The 21,194-nt window shown below is 45.4% G+C and overlaps 1 protein-coding gene across 1 annotated transcript in view; it reads left to right on the top strand.

Moving 5' to 3' along the window:
• rasa4 (RAS p21 protein activator 4) overlaps window positions 1-17,040 on the top strand; it is a 243,581-nt gene extending 226,541 nt beyond the window's left edge. The window contains exons 15-21 of the mRNA XM_078548425.1: window positions 5,070-5,214; window positions 6,844-7,016; window positions 9,102-9,239; window positions 12,742-12,877; window positions 14,223-14,343; window positions 15,270-15,331; window positions 16,670-17,040. Coding sequence (XP_078404551.1) covers window positions 5,070-5,214; window positions 6,844-7,016; window positions 9,102-9,239; window positions 12,742-12,877; window positions 14,223-14,343; window positions 15,270-15,331; window positions 16,670-16,797 — 903 coding nt within the window. The 3' untranslated portion in view covers window positions 16,798-17,040. The remainder of the gene's footprint in view (window positions 1-5,069; window positions 5,215-6,843; window positions 7,017-9,101; window positions 9,240-12,741; window positions 12,878-14,222; window positions 14,344-15,269; window positions 15,332-16,669) is intronic.
• Window positions 17,041-21,194: the final 4,154 nt, after the last annotated feature.

Consider the following 21,194-nt stretch of genomic DNA (forward strand, 5'->3'; position numbering starts at 1 on the left):
GACCTGCTCTGTGCCAGGCAGGAAGATCTCTGACAGCCTGGCGCTGCTCAGGGATACGATTGCCTATGTACAGGACAGGGGTGTGGATACCTGCCTCATCAGCTTGGATCAGGAGAAGGCCTTTGACAGAATATCGCACACCTACATGGGGGATGTGCTCTCCAAAATGGGGTTTGGGGAGGGAATTCGAAATTGGATCCAACTGCTCTACACTAACATCAGTAGCGCAGTCTCAATCAATGGGTGGGAAACAGATAGCTTTCCGATTAAATCTGGAGTCAGGCAGGGCTGTCCTCTCTCGCCTGTCCTTTTCATGTGTTGCATAGAACCCTTTGCCGAGTCCATCAGGAAGGATCCGGGCATAAGAGGAGTGACGATCCCAGGCAGTGGAGGCACTCAGGTAAAAGCCTCCCTGTACATGGACGACGTCGCCGTCTTCTGCTCGGATCCGCTGTCGGTGCGCAGACTGATGCACATCTGCGACCAGTTCGAACTGGCCTCGGGAGCCAAGGTAAATCGTGGGAAGAGCGAGGCCATGTTCTTTGGGAACTGGGCTGACCGATCCTTTGTCCCCTTCACTGTCAGGGCTGACGGCCTGAAGGTGCTGGGGATATGGTTCGGAGGGACCGGGGCATGCGTTAGAAACTGGAAGGAGCGAGTGTCTATGGTGAAAAGGAAACTGGGCATGTGGGAGCGACGCTCCCTCTCCATTGCGGGTAAGAACCTGGTCATCAGGTGTGAGGTACTCTCGCTGTTGCTGTACGTGGCGCAGGTCTGGCCCATTCCAGACTCCTGCGCGATGGCGATCACTCGAGCCATCTTCCGCTTTATCTGGAGGTCGAAAATGGATCGTGTCCGCAGGGACGCGATGTACAAGCCTCTAGATAAAGGGGGAAAAAACGTGCCCAACATCGCCCTCATACTGATGGCCACCTTTGTGTGTGGCTGCATCAAGCGGTGCGTAGACCCTCAGTACGCAAACACCAAGTGTCACTACGTGCTGAGGTTCTACCTGTCCCTGGTGTTGCGAAGGATGGGTCTGGCCACGCTGCCGCGGAACGCGCCAAGTAGTTGGACCGTGCCGTACCACCTGTCCCTGGTGGAAAAATTTATGCAGAAAAACACCTTTGACCACAAGTCCATCAGGCAGTGGTCAGCACGTAACGTCCTAGAGGCCCTGAGGGAAAAGGAGAGGGTGGACCCTGTGGGATGGTTCCCCGAGCAGACTGTCAAAGTCATTTGGCAGAATGCCTCATCGCCAGAACTTTCCAACAAGCACCAAGACGTAGCTTGGCTGGTGGTGAGAAAGGCCCTCCCCGTCAGATCCTTCCTACACGCCAGGAGTCTCACCCCCTCTGCACGTTGCCCTCGAGGTGGCTGTGGTGGGGAAGAGACCGTTGTTCACCTCCTTGTGGATTGTGCCTCTGCAAAGAAAGTCTGGAGAGAGATGCAGTGGTTGCTGTCGAGGTTCATCCCGAGCAGTTCTGTGACACAGGACTCTGTGCTCTACGGGCTGTTCCCAGGGACACACACCGAGACAAACATCAACTGCAGCTGGAGGATCATCAACTCAGTGAAAGACGCGCTTTGGTCTGCCCGAAACTTGTTGGTCTTCCAGCACAAAGAGTTGTCCCCGACCGATTGTTGCGGACTGGCACAATCCAAAGTCCAGGACTACGTGCTGAGGGACGCACTAAAGCTTGGGGCAGCTGCCGCAAAGGCGCAATGGGGAAGGGTCGCTGTCTAAGACCTTTCTACCACAGCGCACCGAGAGACTGGGAACTGTTTAGAGCCCCTCGGGCTGTACAGATCAAAATGAAAGGCTGTAAATGATTGTAATACTGTTTGTACTGATGCACCTGGTGATACATTTTGTAAAAGTTTAACCTGGATTGTACCCTTGTAATGTTGTTTTTGAAATGGTTTTGAATGTGATTGAAGATATTTTATGAATAAAGTATATTTTTACAAAAAAAAACCAGAGCTCAGCTCAGCAAATGGTGGATTGGAACATCAGAAAGATCCATTATGCCAGTGTTTCCCAAACTTTTTCCTGGTGTGGCCCCATTTTAACACCTCAGACTTGGTGTGACCCCCAGAGTTGTTGAGCAGGTAGGCAAAATAAAACAAAACAGCAGGATAGTAACCTTCATTACTGTGCTACTAGAGTTCCAAAATAAAACAAAAGAGCAGGATAGAAGGTTTGCTAAAAAATTTGTCCATGATGTGACCAGCAAGTTGCTGGTAATTATCAAAATGACTCCCAGCCTGTTTAACTGCAGATTAGAGAAACACCATGTTAATGAGGAGTTTGGGAGTTTTATACATGTGGAGGCGACTTCATGGGCCTACCCTCTCACCCCAGACCTCTAATTGCAGCATGTCCTCCCTCCTGCACTTACTGTTCCTCCAATCAGGATTCCCATTGAGGGTGCCTGTAGGAAACTTGGTCACTCCCTTGCAGCGAACTCGAACCAGGGGAAAAAAAAATCGGATGCACGCCTCATGGGACATTGGAGCAGGTCCCAGGACAGAGTTTCCGCTCCATGGCCGCCATTTCGGACCTTGCAACACCAAGATCTTGTCGCACAACCCCACCAGGGCTCACAACCCAAGGCTTAGGAACCCCTCGTGACCCAAGGCTTAGGAACCTCTTGAGCTGCATTGTTTTCATCAGTTCAAAGATGTAAGGATAAATGTTATCCTTCAGGAGGTATTGTGGATCAGAGATAGGTCTGTGATGACAACTTGCATTTCTAGAGCGTCTTTAACATGGTAAAATGCCCCAAGGTGCTTCCAAAGAGTGTTATGAGACAAAAAAAATTGAAAACTTGGTCAGTGAGGTAGGTTTAAAGGAGGGTGAAAATGAGGAGGGAGAGGTGGAGGGGTGTAGGGAGGAAATTCCAGAGCTTAGGCCCTAGACAACTGGAGACACGGCCACCAGTGATGGAGCAATTAAAATTGAGGATGCACATGATGCCAGGATTGGGGGAGCGAAGAAACCCTAGAGAGATGTAAGACCGGAAGAGATTACAGAGATAGAGAGGGGCAAGGTGGTGGGGGAATTTGAAAACAAGGATGAGAATTCTAAAAGCAAGGTTTCTGGGGTTAGGGAGCTAATGTAGGCCAGTGAATACAGGGGTAATGAATGAACAGGACTTGATGTGAATTAGGATAGGTCAGTAAAAAGGAGAGAAATGCTTAAAACAAGAACCTGTGATGGGATTCAAAAGTATTGTCAAAGTTCCTGTCAGTCAAGACGATACATGATTATTGGATTCAGAACTTTTAAAAATTCATTCACGGGATGCGGGCTTCGCTGACTGGGCCATCCCCTACTGCCCATCCCCTAATTGCCCTTGAGAAAGTGGCGGTGAGCTGCCTTGAACCGCTGCAGTCCATGTGGTGTAGGTCAGACCACATTTCTGTGGGTCTGGAGTCACATGTAGGCCAAGTAAGAAAGGCAGCTTTCCTTCCCTAAAGGGCACTAGTGAACCAGATGGGTTTTTACGACAATCGACAATGGTTTCTATTTTGTATTGAATTCAAATTCCACCATCTGCCGTGGTGGGATTCAAACCCAGGTCCCCAGAGCATTCCCCTGGGTACCTGGATTACTAGTCCAGTGACAATACCACCGCACCACTGCCTCCCAAATATGTCACATTAATCTTGTGGGAGGTTGGAGTGTTGGCCTGATGGTCACCCCCTACCTCAATTTATATCTATACAATACTGTAGCCTGTCTCCAACTCAGGACCAATGAATTGACCCTGTAGTCTCGCACCAGGGCACACTTAGCAAGGAGAAGTTTTTTCTAATTAGAATTTGTTTTGACTTTGACATCCTTTACTCTGGTCTGGTACCCTTGTTTTGTGCTGTAGGTCCTGGCACAGAAACAGAAAGCTATGCATCGTACACGACCTGAAGGAATTGTAGGTAAATTGGCACATGGGGGCGACTGCAGAAACTGGGATTGCTTGGTTAGAGCAGAGAAGGCTCAGGGGAAATACAATAGAGGTGTCCAAAATGAAGGGGTTTTGATAAGAGTAAATAAGATGAAACTGTTTCCATTGGTGGGTGGATTGGTAATCAGAGGACAAAGGTTTAAAATAATTGGCAAAAGAACCAGAGGGAAAGAATAGGCAGCATTATTTACACAGCAAGGTGTTCCAATCTAGAATGCACTGGCTGGTGGAAGCAGATTCAATAGTAACCTTCAAAAGGAAATTGGACAAATAACTGAAAAGGAAAAGTATGCAGGGTTATGGGAAAAGAGAGGGGTGAGTGGGATGGATGGGCATGGGCACAAGGGACTGAATGGCCTCCTTCTGTGCAATGTGATTCTATGATTCTATAAGCAGCCCACAGGAAGAACACATGTCACATTCCAAAGATAAACATCATAAACAAAGTTGAGACAGACAACATAAATGCAATAATAACATCAAAAACATTCATCATTGGAGGACATTTACAGAGGCAAAATTGACTGGCTCAATAAGTATTTATAGAATGAAGATGATTCTACAATAAATGTTTATGCTTAAATTGAAAATGATGTGCAACATGATCATTCAGACATTAAACAAACTAAGGGTAAGGAACTATTAAAGGGTCAGATGGTTTAATTGAATCAGTCAAAGATGAACTTAATTAGTGCCTCTTGATCCAAGAGTAAGAAAGCACAATGTGATAAGGAGAAAACTTGGGGAAAAGCTTGTACAGAAATGAAGAGGAACATCAGAACCAGATCATCAGGAAACACAGACCACGGAGCAGCAACAATAAAAAATGGCTTTGTTGACAGGGAATATTTATCCCTCTACCAACATCACTAAAAGCAAATGATCTGGCCATTACCTCATTGTATTCTGGGATCTTACTGTGTGCAAATTGGCTGCCGTGTTTCCTACAAGACAAGGGTGACTACATTTCAAAAGTACTTCATTAGATGTAAAGTGCAATGGGACATCCTGAGGCCTTGAAAGGCGCTATACAAATGCAAGTTCCTTTTTTTCCATAATGAATGGCATAAAGAACAAATGGTATGACTTTCTGCCTTGCAGGCAATCCAAAGTATTGGCAACATGGATACCAATGTAGCCCGGGGGAAGGAAATCTGGATGGCACCATTGCAGCCCCTTATACTCCAAGGAGTCACTCTCTTTAGAGATTTCATCTTCAAGCTAATTGACATTGAGGAGGATGAAGGTGAATATATTCAGAACTCTTTGGAGACACATTTCACTGAGACAATCCATTAATTAACCCTCAGGTACTGGCATTGACTGGTCATCATTCTGGTATTTATAAACCCATTAGATAATGCGGGATGTTTGGATACGGGGTCCATACTTCCAATTCTCCTGCCTATTCAACAAGAAATGGCATCTGATTAATTTTCTATTTAAAAAGAAGAATTGCAACTAATCACAGCTTAAGCTGTCAAGCAGTATAATAACGTGATTGGTAGGGTCGCTCAGGATCTTAGCAACCTACCTTGGCAACAGTGTGCCCCTCACTCCCATCATTCAACCGCACCTTGGCAGGAGGTCCAGCCCACACTAAAAACTGCATCTTAAGATGGAAAAGTAATTTGCTGGGTGAGGAAAGCTGTGTAGTTCACGTATCAAATTCCCAACGTATTTGTCCCGTTTGGTGATGCTCCATGTCAGGATTATGAAATAAAACAATTTAAGAATTGACCCCACAGTCTGTTAACAGCCTCAGCTGCACTGTGATGGGCAGGTGATAATGAGGGACTCTCCACCTCCTGTTTATAGCTACTCCTACCAGGGGCTCTGCTGTCATGAGGGGCACAGAGGATGTCAGATGGTTCATTGTGTGATCTCATGCTCAGACAGGTTGTGTGATCTAAGCAGCCGATGGCGATTAACCTTGGTTAACGTTCCACAGTCTTTGGTGCAGGTGATGGAGGTCGAGCCATACAGGGCTCTGTGCAGTGATTCAGCTGGAACTCTGGCTGTCCGTGGCTGAATCCTGGCAGCAGATGAGGTGGAACAGAATTTAAATTAAAGCTTTTTTTTTGAAAAGAAAAATCAAAACGGGATAGAGAGAAAACGGACAAGGGGGTGCTCAGACAAGCAGAATTCAATTATTGATAATTTTGAATGAAGTGATGGCTTCAAGTGTTGTACCTCTGATTTGTCGCACCGCTTATCCAGATTGGATGAGCAAAAATTTCCTCCAATTAAATATTGAAAAATCTGAAGCCATTTCCCTTGATTCCTGCCACAAACACAGCTCCCTAGTCATCAACTCTGCCCCTTCACATGGCCACTGTCCTGAGGCTGAACCAGACTGTTCCCAACCATGGAGTCCTAGTTGACACTGAGATGAGCTTCTAGCCACATAACTACTTCATAACCAACATTGCCCACTTCCACCTCCATAATATTGCCTATCTCCACGCCTGCCTCAACCCATCTGCTGCTGAAGCCCTTATCCATGCCTTTGCCCATCGCCAAAGGAAACTCCTGTGAATAGGGAGAGGGAGAGACGGGGGTGGGGAACAAGGTTCGGCTCCAGTCTTTGCCTGCACAGCTCCAGTCTGCTGCCAGGGTGGTGCCATGACATGAGCTTTGGATGCTGGTGTTGAAGGCTATGGTGTTTTTGCTGAGGGTGGGTAGCTAGTTGGAGAAGTTGCCTCGCCTGCTGCCTGGTGAAGGGTTAAGCAGCAGCGCTGGCAGAGGCTGGGTGTAGGCCAGCCATCGGTCCACAGTGAAGAGGACAAAGAATGGAACAGGGGGAATGAAGTGTGAACACATACTTCTCAACAGCGAAGGAAAATCCACTAGTTTGATGTTGTCTTCTTTTCAGAGCTGGAATCCCAGAAACGAGTGACACTGCAAACAACATCCACCATAAAAGAAGGATACTTATTAATGCACAGAGCCAAGGAACGGGGGATTCTAACATCATCACATTTCAAAAAGCATTATTTTTGCTTAAATTGTGAGGCACTATGTCATTCCAAAATGTCTAATGCAAAGGTATGTGATGTTTTTTCCAATAGCTATAATTTTGTATTAGAGCTAACCTAGAAGGCACTATCTGACTTCAGAAGTCACTCTATAGCACAACCCTTACTATTCAGCTCTTCAACATACCAAGCTACATAAAATCTCAATAATAAACACTTATCACAACATTCACTTCAATGTAGCAGACCACACCTTCCCTATAGCGCGCTCTGCATATTATTATAGAGGGTGGTACAGTGGTAGCATCCCTACATCTTTGCCACATGGTACCTGAAGCAGGAGGAGGAGTATATCACTACAGGGATACCTAAAATGATGCCCTCTTCCTAACACACCCCTCAGCATGGTTCCTTTCTGAGGTGAAGGCATATCCTGGGACTATCCAAAACAATGTTTTAAACCCATGTCCTCCACTACATAGAAGGTCAAAAGCAGCAGGAACATTATCAGTTCTAAGTTTCCCCCCCAAACCACATACCATTCTGACTTCCAACTATATCATCGTTCATTCACTGTCACCAGATCAAAATCCTGTGCGTACCTACACCAGGTGTGCTGCAGCAGTTCAAAAAGGTGGTTCAACACCACCTTGTCAAGGGCAGTTAGGTATGGGCATGATGAGAATTAATAGACTCATTACATTTACAGTACATAAGGAGGCTATTCAGCCCAAGACTCCCACCACCCTCTGGATGTAAAGGTTTCTCCTCAACTCCCCGCTTAGCCTTCTACCTCTTACCTTAAATCTATGGCCCCTGGTTATTGACCCCTCTACTAATGGAAAAAGTGCCTTCCTATCCAACCTATCTATGCCCCTCATAGTCTTTTGCACCTCTATCAGGTCCCCTCTCACCCTTCACTGTTCCAAGGAAGACAACCCCAGCCTATCCAATCTTTCCTCATAGCTCAGACCCTCCAGCCCAGGCAGCATCCTGGTAAATCTCCCCTGCACCCTCTTCAGCGCTATCACATCCTTCCTATAATGTGGTGACCAGAACTGCACGCTGTGCTCCAGTTGTGGCTTAACCAGTGTTTTAAACAGTTCCAGCATAACCTCCCTGCTCTTGTATTCTATGCCTCGGCTAATAAAGGCAAGTATCCCATTTGCCTTCTTAACCACCTTATGTACCTGCCCTGCTACCTTAAGGGATCTGTGGACATGCACACCAAGGTCCCTCTGATCTTCAGCGCTTTCCAGGGTCCTACCATTCACAGTGTAATCCCTTGCCTTGTTAGCCCTCGCCAAGTGCATTACCTCACACTTATCTGGGTTGAATTCCATTTGCCACTGCTCTGTCCACCTGACCAGTCCATGTATATCCTCCTGCAGTTTACGGCTATCTTCCTCACCTATTTACCACCCTACTAATTTTCGTGTCATCTGAGAACTTCTTGATCATACCCCCTACATTTAAGTCCAAATAATTTATGTACACCACAAACAGCAAGGCCCCCAGCACCGAGCCCTGTGGAACCCCACTGGAAACAGACTTCCAGTCACAGAAACATCCCTCTACCATCATCCTCTGCTTCCTGCCTCTCAGCCAATTTTGGATCCAACGTGCCACTTTGCCTTGGATCCCATGGGCTCTTACTTTCTTGACCAGTCTGTCATGAGGGACCTTATCAAAAGCCTTGCTAAAGTCCATGTGGACAACATCAAATGCATTACCCTCATCAACACTCCTGGTTACCTCCTCAAAAGTAATATTTGATGTTTAAAAATAATCTTAATGCGATCAGGCAAGGAAAGTTAAACTTTTGATCATTTTGAATCAAGTTGTGATTTTGAGTATTGTAGTTCTGATTTGTCATGCCACTATCTGACATCCAGATTGGATGAGTAGAAATTTCCTCTATTTAAATATTGAGAAGCCCAAAGCTATTTTCCTTGAAAATGAGTTCTGAGTGACAGTGGGTTCCATGGCTGCTCTCTATTGGATAACTGGCCTCTCCCCACCCCCACTGCTGCCCCACCCACTCTAGCTGACCCTACACAGATTCTCCACTGAAAGGTTTTCCCAACTAGATTGAGCAAACCTCAGCTCAAACAAAGTGATGGGTTCTGAAGGCATTGTTTGATCCACTTCACAGAAAAGTGCATGCATCCCACTGTCCAAGATCAGAGCAATAGAGAAAGTGGACGAGAAGTGTTTTGGAAGCCCATATGTCATGCAGATTATTTCAACTGATGGCAGAGGACAATTTGAAATAATGTATTTACAGTGCAAGGTATGTGGAACTCTATTGATCCCTTTAAAGGAACTCTTCCTGCATGTGAAACATATCCTGTCCCTTTAAGAATCACTTGCATGTGAAACATGGCCTGTCCCTTTAACAATCATTACTGCATGTGAAACATTTCCTGTCCCTCACCTCCTGCATATGAAACTCCTGTCTGGTTGTGTAAAATCTGTTTTCTAATGATGTGTAATGTTTAGTTGTCCGATCAGCACAAAAGGCATGGCTGCAACCTAATTGGACTTTTGTAAGGTTTCGTAGGTCACACTGTCAGGTGTTTACTGGGGTAACTCACAAACTAAAGAACAACTTGCCTTTAACATAGTAAAACATCGCAAGGTGCTTCACAGGAGGCAAAAGATATTTTGCACCCAGCCCATGAAGGAGATATTAGGACGGATGACTAAAAGCTTGGTTAAGGAGGTAGTTTTAAAGGAAAGAGGTTCAGGGAATAGGGGTTTAGGGCCTAGACAATATGGCTGCCAGTGGTGGGGTGGGATCCTATGTTCCCTTTAAGGAAAGCCTAGACAGAATATCAAACACTCCCTGATGCTTAAAAAGACTCAGATCAGAATAGTTCAGAAATAAAAAAACAGGAAAATGCTGGAAATACTCAGTAAGTCAGGCAGCATCTGTGGAGTCTGAAACAAGGTTAATATTTCAGTTCTGAAGAAGAGTCATATTGGGTTTGAAACGTTAACTCTGTTTCTGTCTCCGCAGATGCTGCCAGACTTGCTGAGCTTTTCTAGCACTTTTGGTCTTTACTTCAGATCTCCAGCATCTACAGTGTTTTGCTTTCAATTTCCGTTTATTCAGCATTTCAGGTCTGCGACCCTTCATCAGAAGAGTTAGAAATAGGTTTTGAGTGAGTGGAAGTGGGGGAGGGTGGTAAGGAGAACAAAAGGGAACATCTGTGACAGGGTGGAGGGGCAGAAGAGATTAAATGACAAAAGGTTTGCTGGGGCAAGACCAGAGGAAGTGGTAATGGGACAAAGAAACATAAGATATGACTAGAGGAGGTGTGAATGGAAGAATCCTGAATAGCTGCCCTCAGTGAACAGAGAAAAGGAAATGAGAGAAGCAAGAGGGAGAAAAAAATAAACCAACAAATAAAAATGAAACAAAATAGGGGCAGAGGTTACAATCTAAAATTGTTGAACTGTATGTTGAGTCCAGAGGGCTGTACAGTTCCCAGTCAAAAGATGAGGTGCTGTTCCTCAGAAATGTTTCAGTCTTTATCTCTGTATTTGCTTTTATTGTGGCTTAAATTAGCGAAAACTGACCAACAGTTACAGAAAGGCAGAACTCGCCCCAGAGAGCTGACCCATTCAAAGCCAACTCTGACACAGGAAAACTAGCATGAGACAGGCAAAGGGTAAGATATACACAGCATTCCTTCACCTGTAGTGGACGGAAAGAAACATAAGGACCATTTTAACTTTGCCCACCTGGCGTAAGCGGGCAGAGTTAAAATGGGCAGGTGGACTTACCCTTTAATCTCCCGCACAGTTTTAACCTGCCCTTCCAAGCAGGTGGGAATGACACCGCTGAAAAGCACCTGAGTCCTTCCACGAATACACACATCGAGTTGAACTGATGCCTCTGGGGCCAGGCTGCCATTTTAACTGGATGCCTGAACAGGGAAACCCTGGTGGTGAAGCTGGTGGGAAAAAGAGACGGGGCCAGAAGAGATACATTTTCGTCTTCATCTCTTTTTTTTCTTTTAGTTTCCCTGTGGGGCAAGATGGAGCAGGAATTCTCCTCCAGGTTCCACAGCAAAGGGTTAACTCCCCTGACCGCAAAACGTTCCTGACCTCCCCCTTCCCCCCGGCCGATGAGATGTGAAACCGAAGCCCTGTCTGTCCTCTGGGATGGACGTGAAAGATCCAATGGTAGTAATTTTGTAGGAGAGCAGGGGCATTCTCCCCGGGTGTCCTGGCCAATATGTACCCCTCAACCAACACTGCCTGGTTATTGCCTGTCGCTTTTTCTGAGAGATGGCTTCCTGTAAATTGGTGGCTGCGTTTCCTATGTTACACTTCAAGAAGTATTTCATTGGCCGTAAAGCACTTTCAGAGATTCTGAGATGCTGAAAGATCCTGTACAAATGCAGGTGTTTCCTTACTCAGGTCCTGGTCAGCTATCTTCTGCTGCTACCTGTCAGTGTGAGTGGGCAAAAGTCTGGGCTCATGCGGATAAAGCTCTGGACTCAAATCACCCAGCCCTCATGCTACTTCTGTCAGAGGGGTTTAGTGCTCATCTAATTCCTGCTTCCAATTAAAATCACCTCTATGAAGGCAGGAGAGCCTTTCTGAAGGAGAAAGTTAAAATGCATTATGTTTCCAGGGAGGTGTGAGGACAGGTTTCCCTTGAGAATTTTGAATTTTTGCAATCTAAAGCTAGGCATTCTGGTTCATGGTAAGCACTTTCAAACAGCATGATTCGTAGATGTTCAATCTTATGAAAAGGGAAAAGGAAAGTCATATTTGGATTTTCAACAGATCAAGCAGACCAGCATTTCCCTAGACCCGCCTGAACGCTCACTCTCCAACACCCACCCAGTTCACACATGTGCTTTATGCCTCCAGAGCCAGGTCACAAAGACATCATACATCATCCAATTCCCCACCCTTCACAGAGACAGTCTCCCGTCCTCGAAACACTTCCAGTTCACCCTGGCACTCCTGCCTCTCTCTATTAATCCAGTGTTCTTCACTCCCTCCAGTTTGATGGGCAAGTATTCCTACCCACTTCCAATTCAGTTAAAAAGCATCATCCACTCCTTCCCTCATTAATGATGTACTTCTCTCCAATCCAACTGATGATGTCACTCTTCCCTCTCTCCTCATCATGAGCTAAGACCACCCCAATGATTACTCGGAGTAGCCAAGTCTCGCTTGTTTAGACTGAAATCACTATCGTTGATTTTGAATTGTAATCTGTTTTAATGTGTGCGTGGGATCCCTCTTTGCCCCAGTCTTCAATTGTAAATCTCCCTCCTAGGAACAGAGGCATTTCTGAATGAAAAAGCGCCCAAATCCCATCTGGTTCACCTGCTATTCTGCTGGGATTTGAATGATGCAGGAGTTGCCAACTAATCGACTATTCTACAATAGATCCAGACTCGGCCCAAACAAAACTCCATTGATGGAGAGCTTCTTGAATGAGCTACATATCTTGTCACAAATCCCTCAAATACTGCACCTCAAAATCCTATTTTCTGAAAGTAATCCAACTAATTGCTGCCGTTTCCACATCATTGCCAGGTCTGTAATAAGTGGATGATGTAAATGAATATGGTAATTGTTAATGTGGAAACCTTCTTGGAGTCAAACCTGTGTAATAATCTCTGGGTTTTATATTAACCTTTATAATAAGTGGCTTATGTGAAGCAAACTTAATAACAGCTGGCCTCCATTGTTTCTCCTTAACCTCTTCACCTTCTCTTGAAAATGAAAATGGATTTTGACAGATTATTTTATTTCATGCTCAGAATGTGAATGAACTAAATCAGTGGCTGTCATCATTGAGGAAATACAGTGTTAGCAATGAGCAAATGCTGAACTCCTACCATCCTGGCGTGTTTAAAGGGGAGAAGTGGAGCTGCTGCCACCAAAAGGAGAAAGCAGGTACTGCAGTTACTTGCATCTGTGAAGAGTTTGTAATGTTAGCTTCCTGAGCAAAGGGATTCGTTCAAAATGAATAAGATGCACATTCGACGTGCCTATAAATTAAATAAATGTTTTTATGATATAAATGGATTAAATTCTTCCATTACACTGTATGTGGTCTCTGAATAAATTACAGGCTGAAAACTGTTTACTTATATCACTTGTGTGCAAACCTTTTAGTGATAAAAAAACATTGCCAAACAGGTACTCCATGAATTTGTTCTGTTCCTAATCTATACGTGTGTTTTGTTAATTTACCTACAAATGCAGTGCTCTGTCAAGTTTGCGGATGCATTCCATATTTTGTCCTTTTTCAGTTGTACTTGTTGTCACAGTTGATGTTGTGACTGAGATGAGGACAGAGCAAAGTAGGGGAATGAGTGAATCAGAGATACAAGCAGAAGTAAGATATAGGAGAGGACTACTAGGAGGGAGGGAGACAGGAATGAGGTAGGAAACACTAGGAGGGAGGGAGATAGGAACAAGATAGGAAACACTGGGAGGGAATGAGTGAGGAATAAGATAGGAAACACTGGAGGGAGTGAGATAGGAGTAAGATAGGAAACATCGGGAGGAAGTGAGACAGGAGTGAGATAGGAAGCACTGGAGGGAGTGAGATAGGAAACACTGGGATGGAGTGAGAGTGGAGTGAAATAGGAAATACTGGAGGGAGGGAGGGGGACAGGAGTGAAATAGGAAACACCAGGAGGGAGTGAGATAAGAAACACTGGGAAGGAGTTAGACAGGAGTGAAATAGGAAACACCAGGAAGGAGTGAGATAGGAAAAAGTCACTGTGCAGCGAGGAATCTCTTCATTACACCATTGCTCATTCTTTCTATCCCACAATCCCTCACTTTGTTTTCACTTGATCTTTCACACACCCCCTCCTATCCTCTCATTTGTTCCCACATTTGTTCTCTCCTTCACTCTCACAGACTCTTGCTCTTTTACCTACCCTCTCACACATTCATTCACTCACTCGCTCCACCTCCTTGCCTCGATCATTCTCTCACTTCCTCAATGCTTAACTCACTCTACTTTCCACACAAATTGTTGTGAAAAATGATTAAATGTTCCACTCCAAAGCAGCATCTTTACCTTTGGAGTCCCTCCTGTTAATGGAATCATCTTAGCGATAAACTACTGTTAGTGAATACTAGTTCACAGCACTGACCTGTTAAACATGCTGCATTACCTCCCGGGCCTTAGCATCTACCAGTAATTTCTGTAAATAGCTTGATTCAGAGACAGAGAAGTTCCTGGGCAGGAAGTGACTCTGTCCGTGTATTTATTGTTTGGCAGCTCCGGGATGTGACAAAACCCACTTTGGTGTAACACTCCAAGAATGGAACGACCCACTTAATCCTGATCTAGAATCCCACCTGATTTACAGGCAGCTGCTCGCAGCCAGGGATTCACTAACGTGAGTATTGAAGAGAACAGGAAATGTGAGGAATGAGCAGCTTTCACTGCACCATATTCAACACCTTCCGTTAGGTCTGCCTGTACCACGTAGCGTCCTTCACCTTAAGGGAATGATTGGGCAATTGCTTGCCAGATCAATGCCAAGGTTGTTTTTGAGCCAACCACTGGGACAATGCAGTAACTTTCCACCTAGGCCAGCAGCAGGAGTGGGGTTTGGCAGGGGCGGAGTTGGGGGGGAGTCACTCATTGGCTGCCGTATTCTCTGCTGTTGTGAAGAGACCTCTCTCCCAACAACAACTGACAGGATTGGGAAGCTGACATGTGGGGACTGCCTAGTACATGCCCATGTCTCAATAATGTGTGTTCTGGATCACTAGACGCTGTGCAGTCATCCTGCAGAAATACTCAGGTTACAATACTGGCAATTTGTATATGATGTGTCTGTGGTGGGCAAATGATAGGAAGCCCAAATAGCATTAATTACACCGTCAACTTGTCCTGTGAAGATAGTATTGCCACTTCAGAGGGCAGCTAAGAATCCGTTACAGTAGTGTGGGACTGGATTCACAGATAGACCAGACTGGCAAAAGATGGCAGGTTCCCTTCTTTGAAAGGCTACCAGTTAGGTTTTAATTACAGTCCAATAACTTCATGGTCACTGTTACTGATCCCAACTTTTTTATTTCCAGATTTTTAAATTGAATTCAAATTCTCAAACTCCCTAGTGGAATTTTTATTAATTATTATTTGGATTATCAGTCCAGTAACAAAATAACTACACTACCATTACCCAGCAGTGTTGCAGCACTTAGCAGTTTTAAGATAGTAAAGAATGTGTTAAATGTTTTAATCTGATAGTTTGTTTATTATGTTTTAATGTAATATTTTGTTATTTAATGTAACAGTTTTCCTGTTTGTTCATAGAGAAAAGTACTTGGAATACAAAGAGAAGAGCAATATCACAGCCCCTGTGAGTGTAGATGAAGGTATGTCAGTCACACTGAGAATGTATTCTCCCAGGGAGGTAGTGGGTGTGGGCTGGAGAACCTACATCTAATGGGACAGTATTGTGTTACTAATGCAGTGAAGTATATGGATGCCCAGTTTGGTCTCTTATTTTTATTTTTTAACACTTAATTATAAACAGTTATTTATTCCTAATTGGCCTTTCACACATTCCCTACTTCCTTCATCCACTGCAGACTTTACCCTTATCCACACAGACGGCACAAACCAATTGTACATATTGGATAAGGTCAAAGGCTCTTCCTCCAGCAGAGCCACCTGAGATCCGCTTACCTGCCTGACTCGCAGTCACACTCTTTGCACAGATCTGTGGGTACATGGGGCAGAATGTCCTGTAAGACAGTGGGACCCAGAGTGCAGGATTTGTTTCCTTTACTTTCCTTCTCTATCGCCACTCTGCCTCATCATGAAGACATTGTGAGTCGAAGCGTGATGGGCAAATAGTGCTGTTGCCCACTCTGCACCAGATGTACAATCCACCACTCTCAAACTCTGTTTGTGATACACTCTGTTCACAAACACGCTGTGCATCAACCAATGCTCTTCACTTTCATACACCTCTCTGAGTCACAACCAAATTCCAACTGCTCTCTCAGCTTCCTGCTCACAATAATTAGCTTCTATTCGGTTACTAACTGTTAACTGCCACTGATAGGCATTTTCTGTCAAGTGTTGACAGTTTCTTTTGCAATTTTTAAAGTTCTAAATAAAACTCAGAAGAGTTAAACTAACTTTCAGTTTGGGATGACTCATCCAGCACTTACCAGAGAATTCCCACTCTCACCAATTTCTCAATGTTTAGGCGCTGTTTATGATGCACTCCATTTCTGACTACTCTGTGCGCCCAAAATCTGGGACATTGGGCAGAGGTAACCCTGGATTTTAAAAACCGGTCGAGTATAAAAAGGAAGAGCAGAGGGACATAAGGAATTTCACAGATTTGAAATCCTAGGAAAGAATCTGGTTCAGACAAAACGATGGAATAAAAATGTCTAGCCCCCGTTTCTTTGATACACTGATGACAAATTTAGCAATGGGATATCCTGCTCCTAATCGTCATGATTCTAATGGATCTCTGCCTAATTTGTCAGACCCATTGCTTTTAGATGTTCCCGGTGACTGCCTAAAAGGGCCAAACATTAAACCCCTTGCACATGTTCATGAGCAGCCTAATGCTTGTGTAAGGGGGCGTCTATGATATGACGAGTTCTGAAGAGCAGAACAAGGTGAGTGTGCCTCCCTTGCTGGGTCTGATGGACAGCCGAACTCTCTTTCCTAAGCCATGTCTCCTTTTGCAGGGATCGATAAGATGGACATTCCAAACCAACTCTTCCAAATCATCCAGGATCTGGAAAGGGCTCACCAGAACTTTGAATATTGGGAAACATCAAAGGACAAAAACTTCTCTCTGGATCTGCTCACATAACTTCATGGGAAGGAGTGAATGTATTTCAGCTGGATGTTTCAATTTCAAAATCTATTTTTTATTACTAAATTACATTAGTAACGACATCTTCTTGCATCCCTCTTTGGCCCAGACTCTCCTATTTGTTTTGGATGATGCAAAACATAGTCCGTGGCAAAAAAGATATGTAAATGTGTATTTCCTGTAATTAATCTTTTGCATTGTTTGTAAATGTATTTATGTCTCATTACATGGTGTCATACTGACTAAGAAGATTCCCAGCTTGTTAGAGTTTACAGAGAGACGAGGCTGCTCCAGACTGAAGCCTCTCTCCCTCAGTAGCTCATCAGTGTTGGGATGTTCAAGTTCCCGTCATAGGCAGTAGGAGTTGAAAAAAGGCATACAGCTAACATCAAACTGATAGCACATGTTTCATGCTAAGGGAGAATATCAATGTGCAGAGTGTGATTGGACATATCAAAGGACATTAGATCACATTTTACACTCAAATTTGGATTTCTTTATTTTCACTTTCAAAGGTCCCCTTGAGACACCAAAATAAAGGACAGACGGAGGGACCCCAGACTCCCGGGGACGGAGGGACCTCAGACTCCCGGGGACGGAGGGACCTCAGACTCCCAGGGACGGAGGGACCTCAGACTCCCGGGGACGGAGGGACCCCAGACTCCCGGGGACGGAGGGACCCCAGACTCCCGGGGACGGAGGGACCCCAGACTCCCGGGGACGGAGGGACCCCAGACTCCCTGGGACGGAGGGACCCCAGACTCCCGGGGACGGAGGGACCCCAGACTCCCGGGGACGGAGGGACCCCAGACTCCCTGGGACGGAGGGACCCCAGACTCCCGGGGACGGAGGGACCCCAGACTCCCTGGGATGGAGGGACCTCAGACTCTCCGGCCAGTGGGACCTCATAAGGTAAAACGCAACTTAATCACCTAAGGTTTCCCTCCTGGTTGTCCATGGATAATTTCTATCATTGAATAGCAATGCCGTCTGCTGGAATAACTGAATGCCACTCATCTCTGGGGATCATGGATGGAGATTGAGTTTCAGGTGGAGTTTCGTAGGGAGCTGAGTGTCCATTGAAGAATATGAAAGGGATGAAAAACGGATACTCGATTCAGTAACCTTCCATTCTCTTCACTGTCCTACACTGTCCAATATACTCTTCAATCCTGTACAAAAGACTACAGTCCTCTACTATAGCTTTCACTGCCCATCAGTACAAACCACTGTGTAACATTGAGACCATTCAGTCACAGAAATCTGAGCATGCATATACTATGTTGCATCTTATATTAAATTGTTGCAGCCACAATATCTTGTACATAGGTTATACTTAACATTAAAATGTTACAGATTCAGATATATACATGTAAGTTACCATATCTTGTACAATTACACACCTATTTTTTATTCATACAATGGAATATGTTATATTATCTTAGCCCCTACAGTATCCTGGAGTACAGTACCATAACCTACAATACCCTACCACATGCTTGAGGAGCCATTACTAACTACTGCTCCCTTGTATAGAACTCTACCAGACATTTAGTAGCCTACTTTACTGTCCAGCAGAGGACTGAATGTTTCATTATCCTTCATACTCAACAATGGCATCTGTTGGCCCCTACAATGAATGACCATACCCAGCACACACAGCTAAAATGCATCAAACGTCTGTTTTAAAATTCTACCCGTACCCCTCAATGTCCTGCAATATATTACAATGCTATGGCCTTCAGGGTTCCAAAACTTTTACTGGTACCTGATCTCACCCTGCTGTACCCAACCATCTAGATCAGTATTCTTTAATACCCATTGGACCCTTCCACTGCCCAACAATGCCCTATAGGATTAGTCTGTACTATTTGGCAGCTATAGTATTAGATTGTATTGTACAATGTTCAACAGCAAATGACAGTGCTTTTCAATAATCGACACCTGCCCTTCCTCTTCAATGACCGACACCTGCCCTTCCTCTTCAATGACCGACACCTGCCCTTCCTCTTCAATGACCGACACCTGCCCTTCCTCTTCAATGACCGACACCTGCCCTTCCTCTTCAATGACCGACACCTGCCCTTCCTCTTCAATGACCGACACCTGCCCTTCCTCTTCAATGACCGACACCTGCCCTTCCTCTTCAATGACCGACACCTGCCCTTCCTCTTCAATGACCGACACCTGCCCTTCCTCTTCAATGACCGACACCTGCCCTTCCTCTTCAATGACCGACACCTGCCCTTCCTCTTCAATGACCGACACCTGCCCTTCCTCTTCAATGACCGACACCTGCCCTTCCTCTTCAATGACCGACACCTGCCCTTCCTCTTCAATGACCGACACCTGCCCTTCCTCTTCAATGACCGACACCTGCCCTTCCTCTTCAATGACCGACACCTGCCCTTCCTCTTCAATGACCGACACCTGCCCTTCCTCTTCAATGACCGACACCTGCCCTTCCTCTTCAATGACCGACACCTGCCCTTCCTCTTCAATGACCGACACCTGCCCTTCCTCTTCAATGACCGACACCTGCCCTTCCTCTTCAATGACCGACACCTGCCCTTCCTCTTCAATGACCGACACCTGCCCTTCCTCTTCAATGACCGACACCTGCCCTTCCTCTTCAATGACCGACACCTGCCCTTACTCTTCAATGACCGACACGCCCTTACTCTTCAATGACCGACACCTGCCCTTACTCTTCAATGACCGACACCTGCCCTTACTCTTCAATGACCGACACCTGCCCTTACTCTTCAATGACCGACACCTGCCCTTACTCTTCAATGACCGACACCTGCCCTTACTCTTCAATGACCGACACCTGCCCTTACTCTTCAATGACCGACACCTGCCCTTACTCTTCAATGACCGACACCTGCCTTTCCTCTTCAATGACCGACACCTGCCCTTCCTCTTCAATGACCGACACCTGCCCTTCCTCTTCAATGACCGACACCTGCCCTTCCTCTTCAATGACCGACACCTGCCCTTCCTCTTCAATGACCGACACCTGCCCTTCCTCTTCAATGACCGACACCTGCCCTTCCTCTTCAATGACCGACACCTGCCCTTCCTCTTCAATGACCGACACCTGCCCTTCCTCTTCAATGACCGACACCTGCCCTTCCTCTTCAATGACCGACACCTGCCCTTCCTCTTCAATGACCGACACCTGCCCTTCCTCTTCAATGACCGACACCTGCCCTTCCTCTTCAGTGACCGACACCTGCCCTTCCTCTTCAGTGACCGACAACTGCATTTCCTCTTCAGTGACCGACAACTGCATTTCCTCTTCAGTGACCGACAACTGCATTTCCTCTTCACTATCCGACACCTGCCCTTCCTCTTCAATAACCGACACCTGCCGTTCCTCTTCAATAACCGACAACTGCATTTCCTCTTCAATATCCGACACCTGCCCTTCCTCTTCAATGACCGACACCTGCCCTTCCTCTTCAATGACCGACACCTGCACTTACTCTTCAATAACTTACACCTGCACTTACTCTTCAATAACTTACACCTGACTTTACTCTTCAATAACTTACACCTAACCTTCCCTTTTCACTAGTCTTCTGCTTAAGTTAAACATGGAAGAAAATAGTTCTGCTGTTGTGCACAGCTAAAGAACACTGATATGTTGTGTCAAATAATTGAGATTACAATGGCTTTCGTTCATTGCATAAATGTACAGCAGACTGGGACATTAGTTTCTGACATTACTGAATGTTCCAATGAGATGCCTGAGTAATCTGAGCATTTCTTCTGGAATAATTGTGAACCTTGTATAAATGAATACTTCCAAAAAATGGACACCTGCAAAAAATGAGCTCTTATAGAGAGAATCAAATAACTTGTAAAGATACAAAAGGCACTCTGAAACCATGACCACTCCCAAATTATAAGCTACTGACAGTCTGCAATCTGCCACATCATTCTACATCTTAAAACATGAAACGCAGAGTTGCTGCATCTGGAACTTTTACTGAGGCAGGTTCATTGGCATTTCCCCTTGCCGCTTGTTTCCATTCCACCTCCAAATTCTTGTGAGGACAATATCTGCAGATCACAGCAATGCAGCAACTGGGTTGTGTGAAAGAAATGGCCTTTGTGGAATGGAGATCTGTTTACCAGCATCCATATGTTGGCATCCTTCCATCTGTGAGAGACGATAGATACACAGCAAACAATCCAGTTAACTGTGGTCTTTATTTATTGCACCTTGACTGGTGGCTGTGAAGTCCTCGTTCTGTCACAAGTACCCACCGCACATGAAGCTGCCAAGTGATGTTGTGGGTGGTTGTTTTTGGTGTTGGCGCTTGTTGTCAAGCTGCTGTAGCCACTGGTTGTCATGGTGGGGCATGCCAGCCCACAGGAAGTTT

The sequence above is a fragment of the Cetorhinus maximus genome, chromosome 9 (genome assembly GCF_964194155.1).
Source record: "Cetorhinus maximus chromosome 9, sCetMax3.hap1.1, whole genome shotgun sequence".
NCBI lineage: Eukaryota > Metazoa > Chordata > Chondrichthyes > Lamniformes > Cetorhinidae > Cetorhinus > Cetorhinus maximus.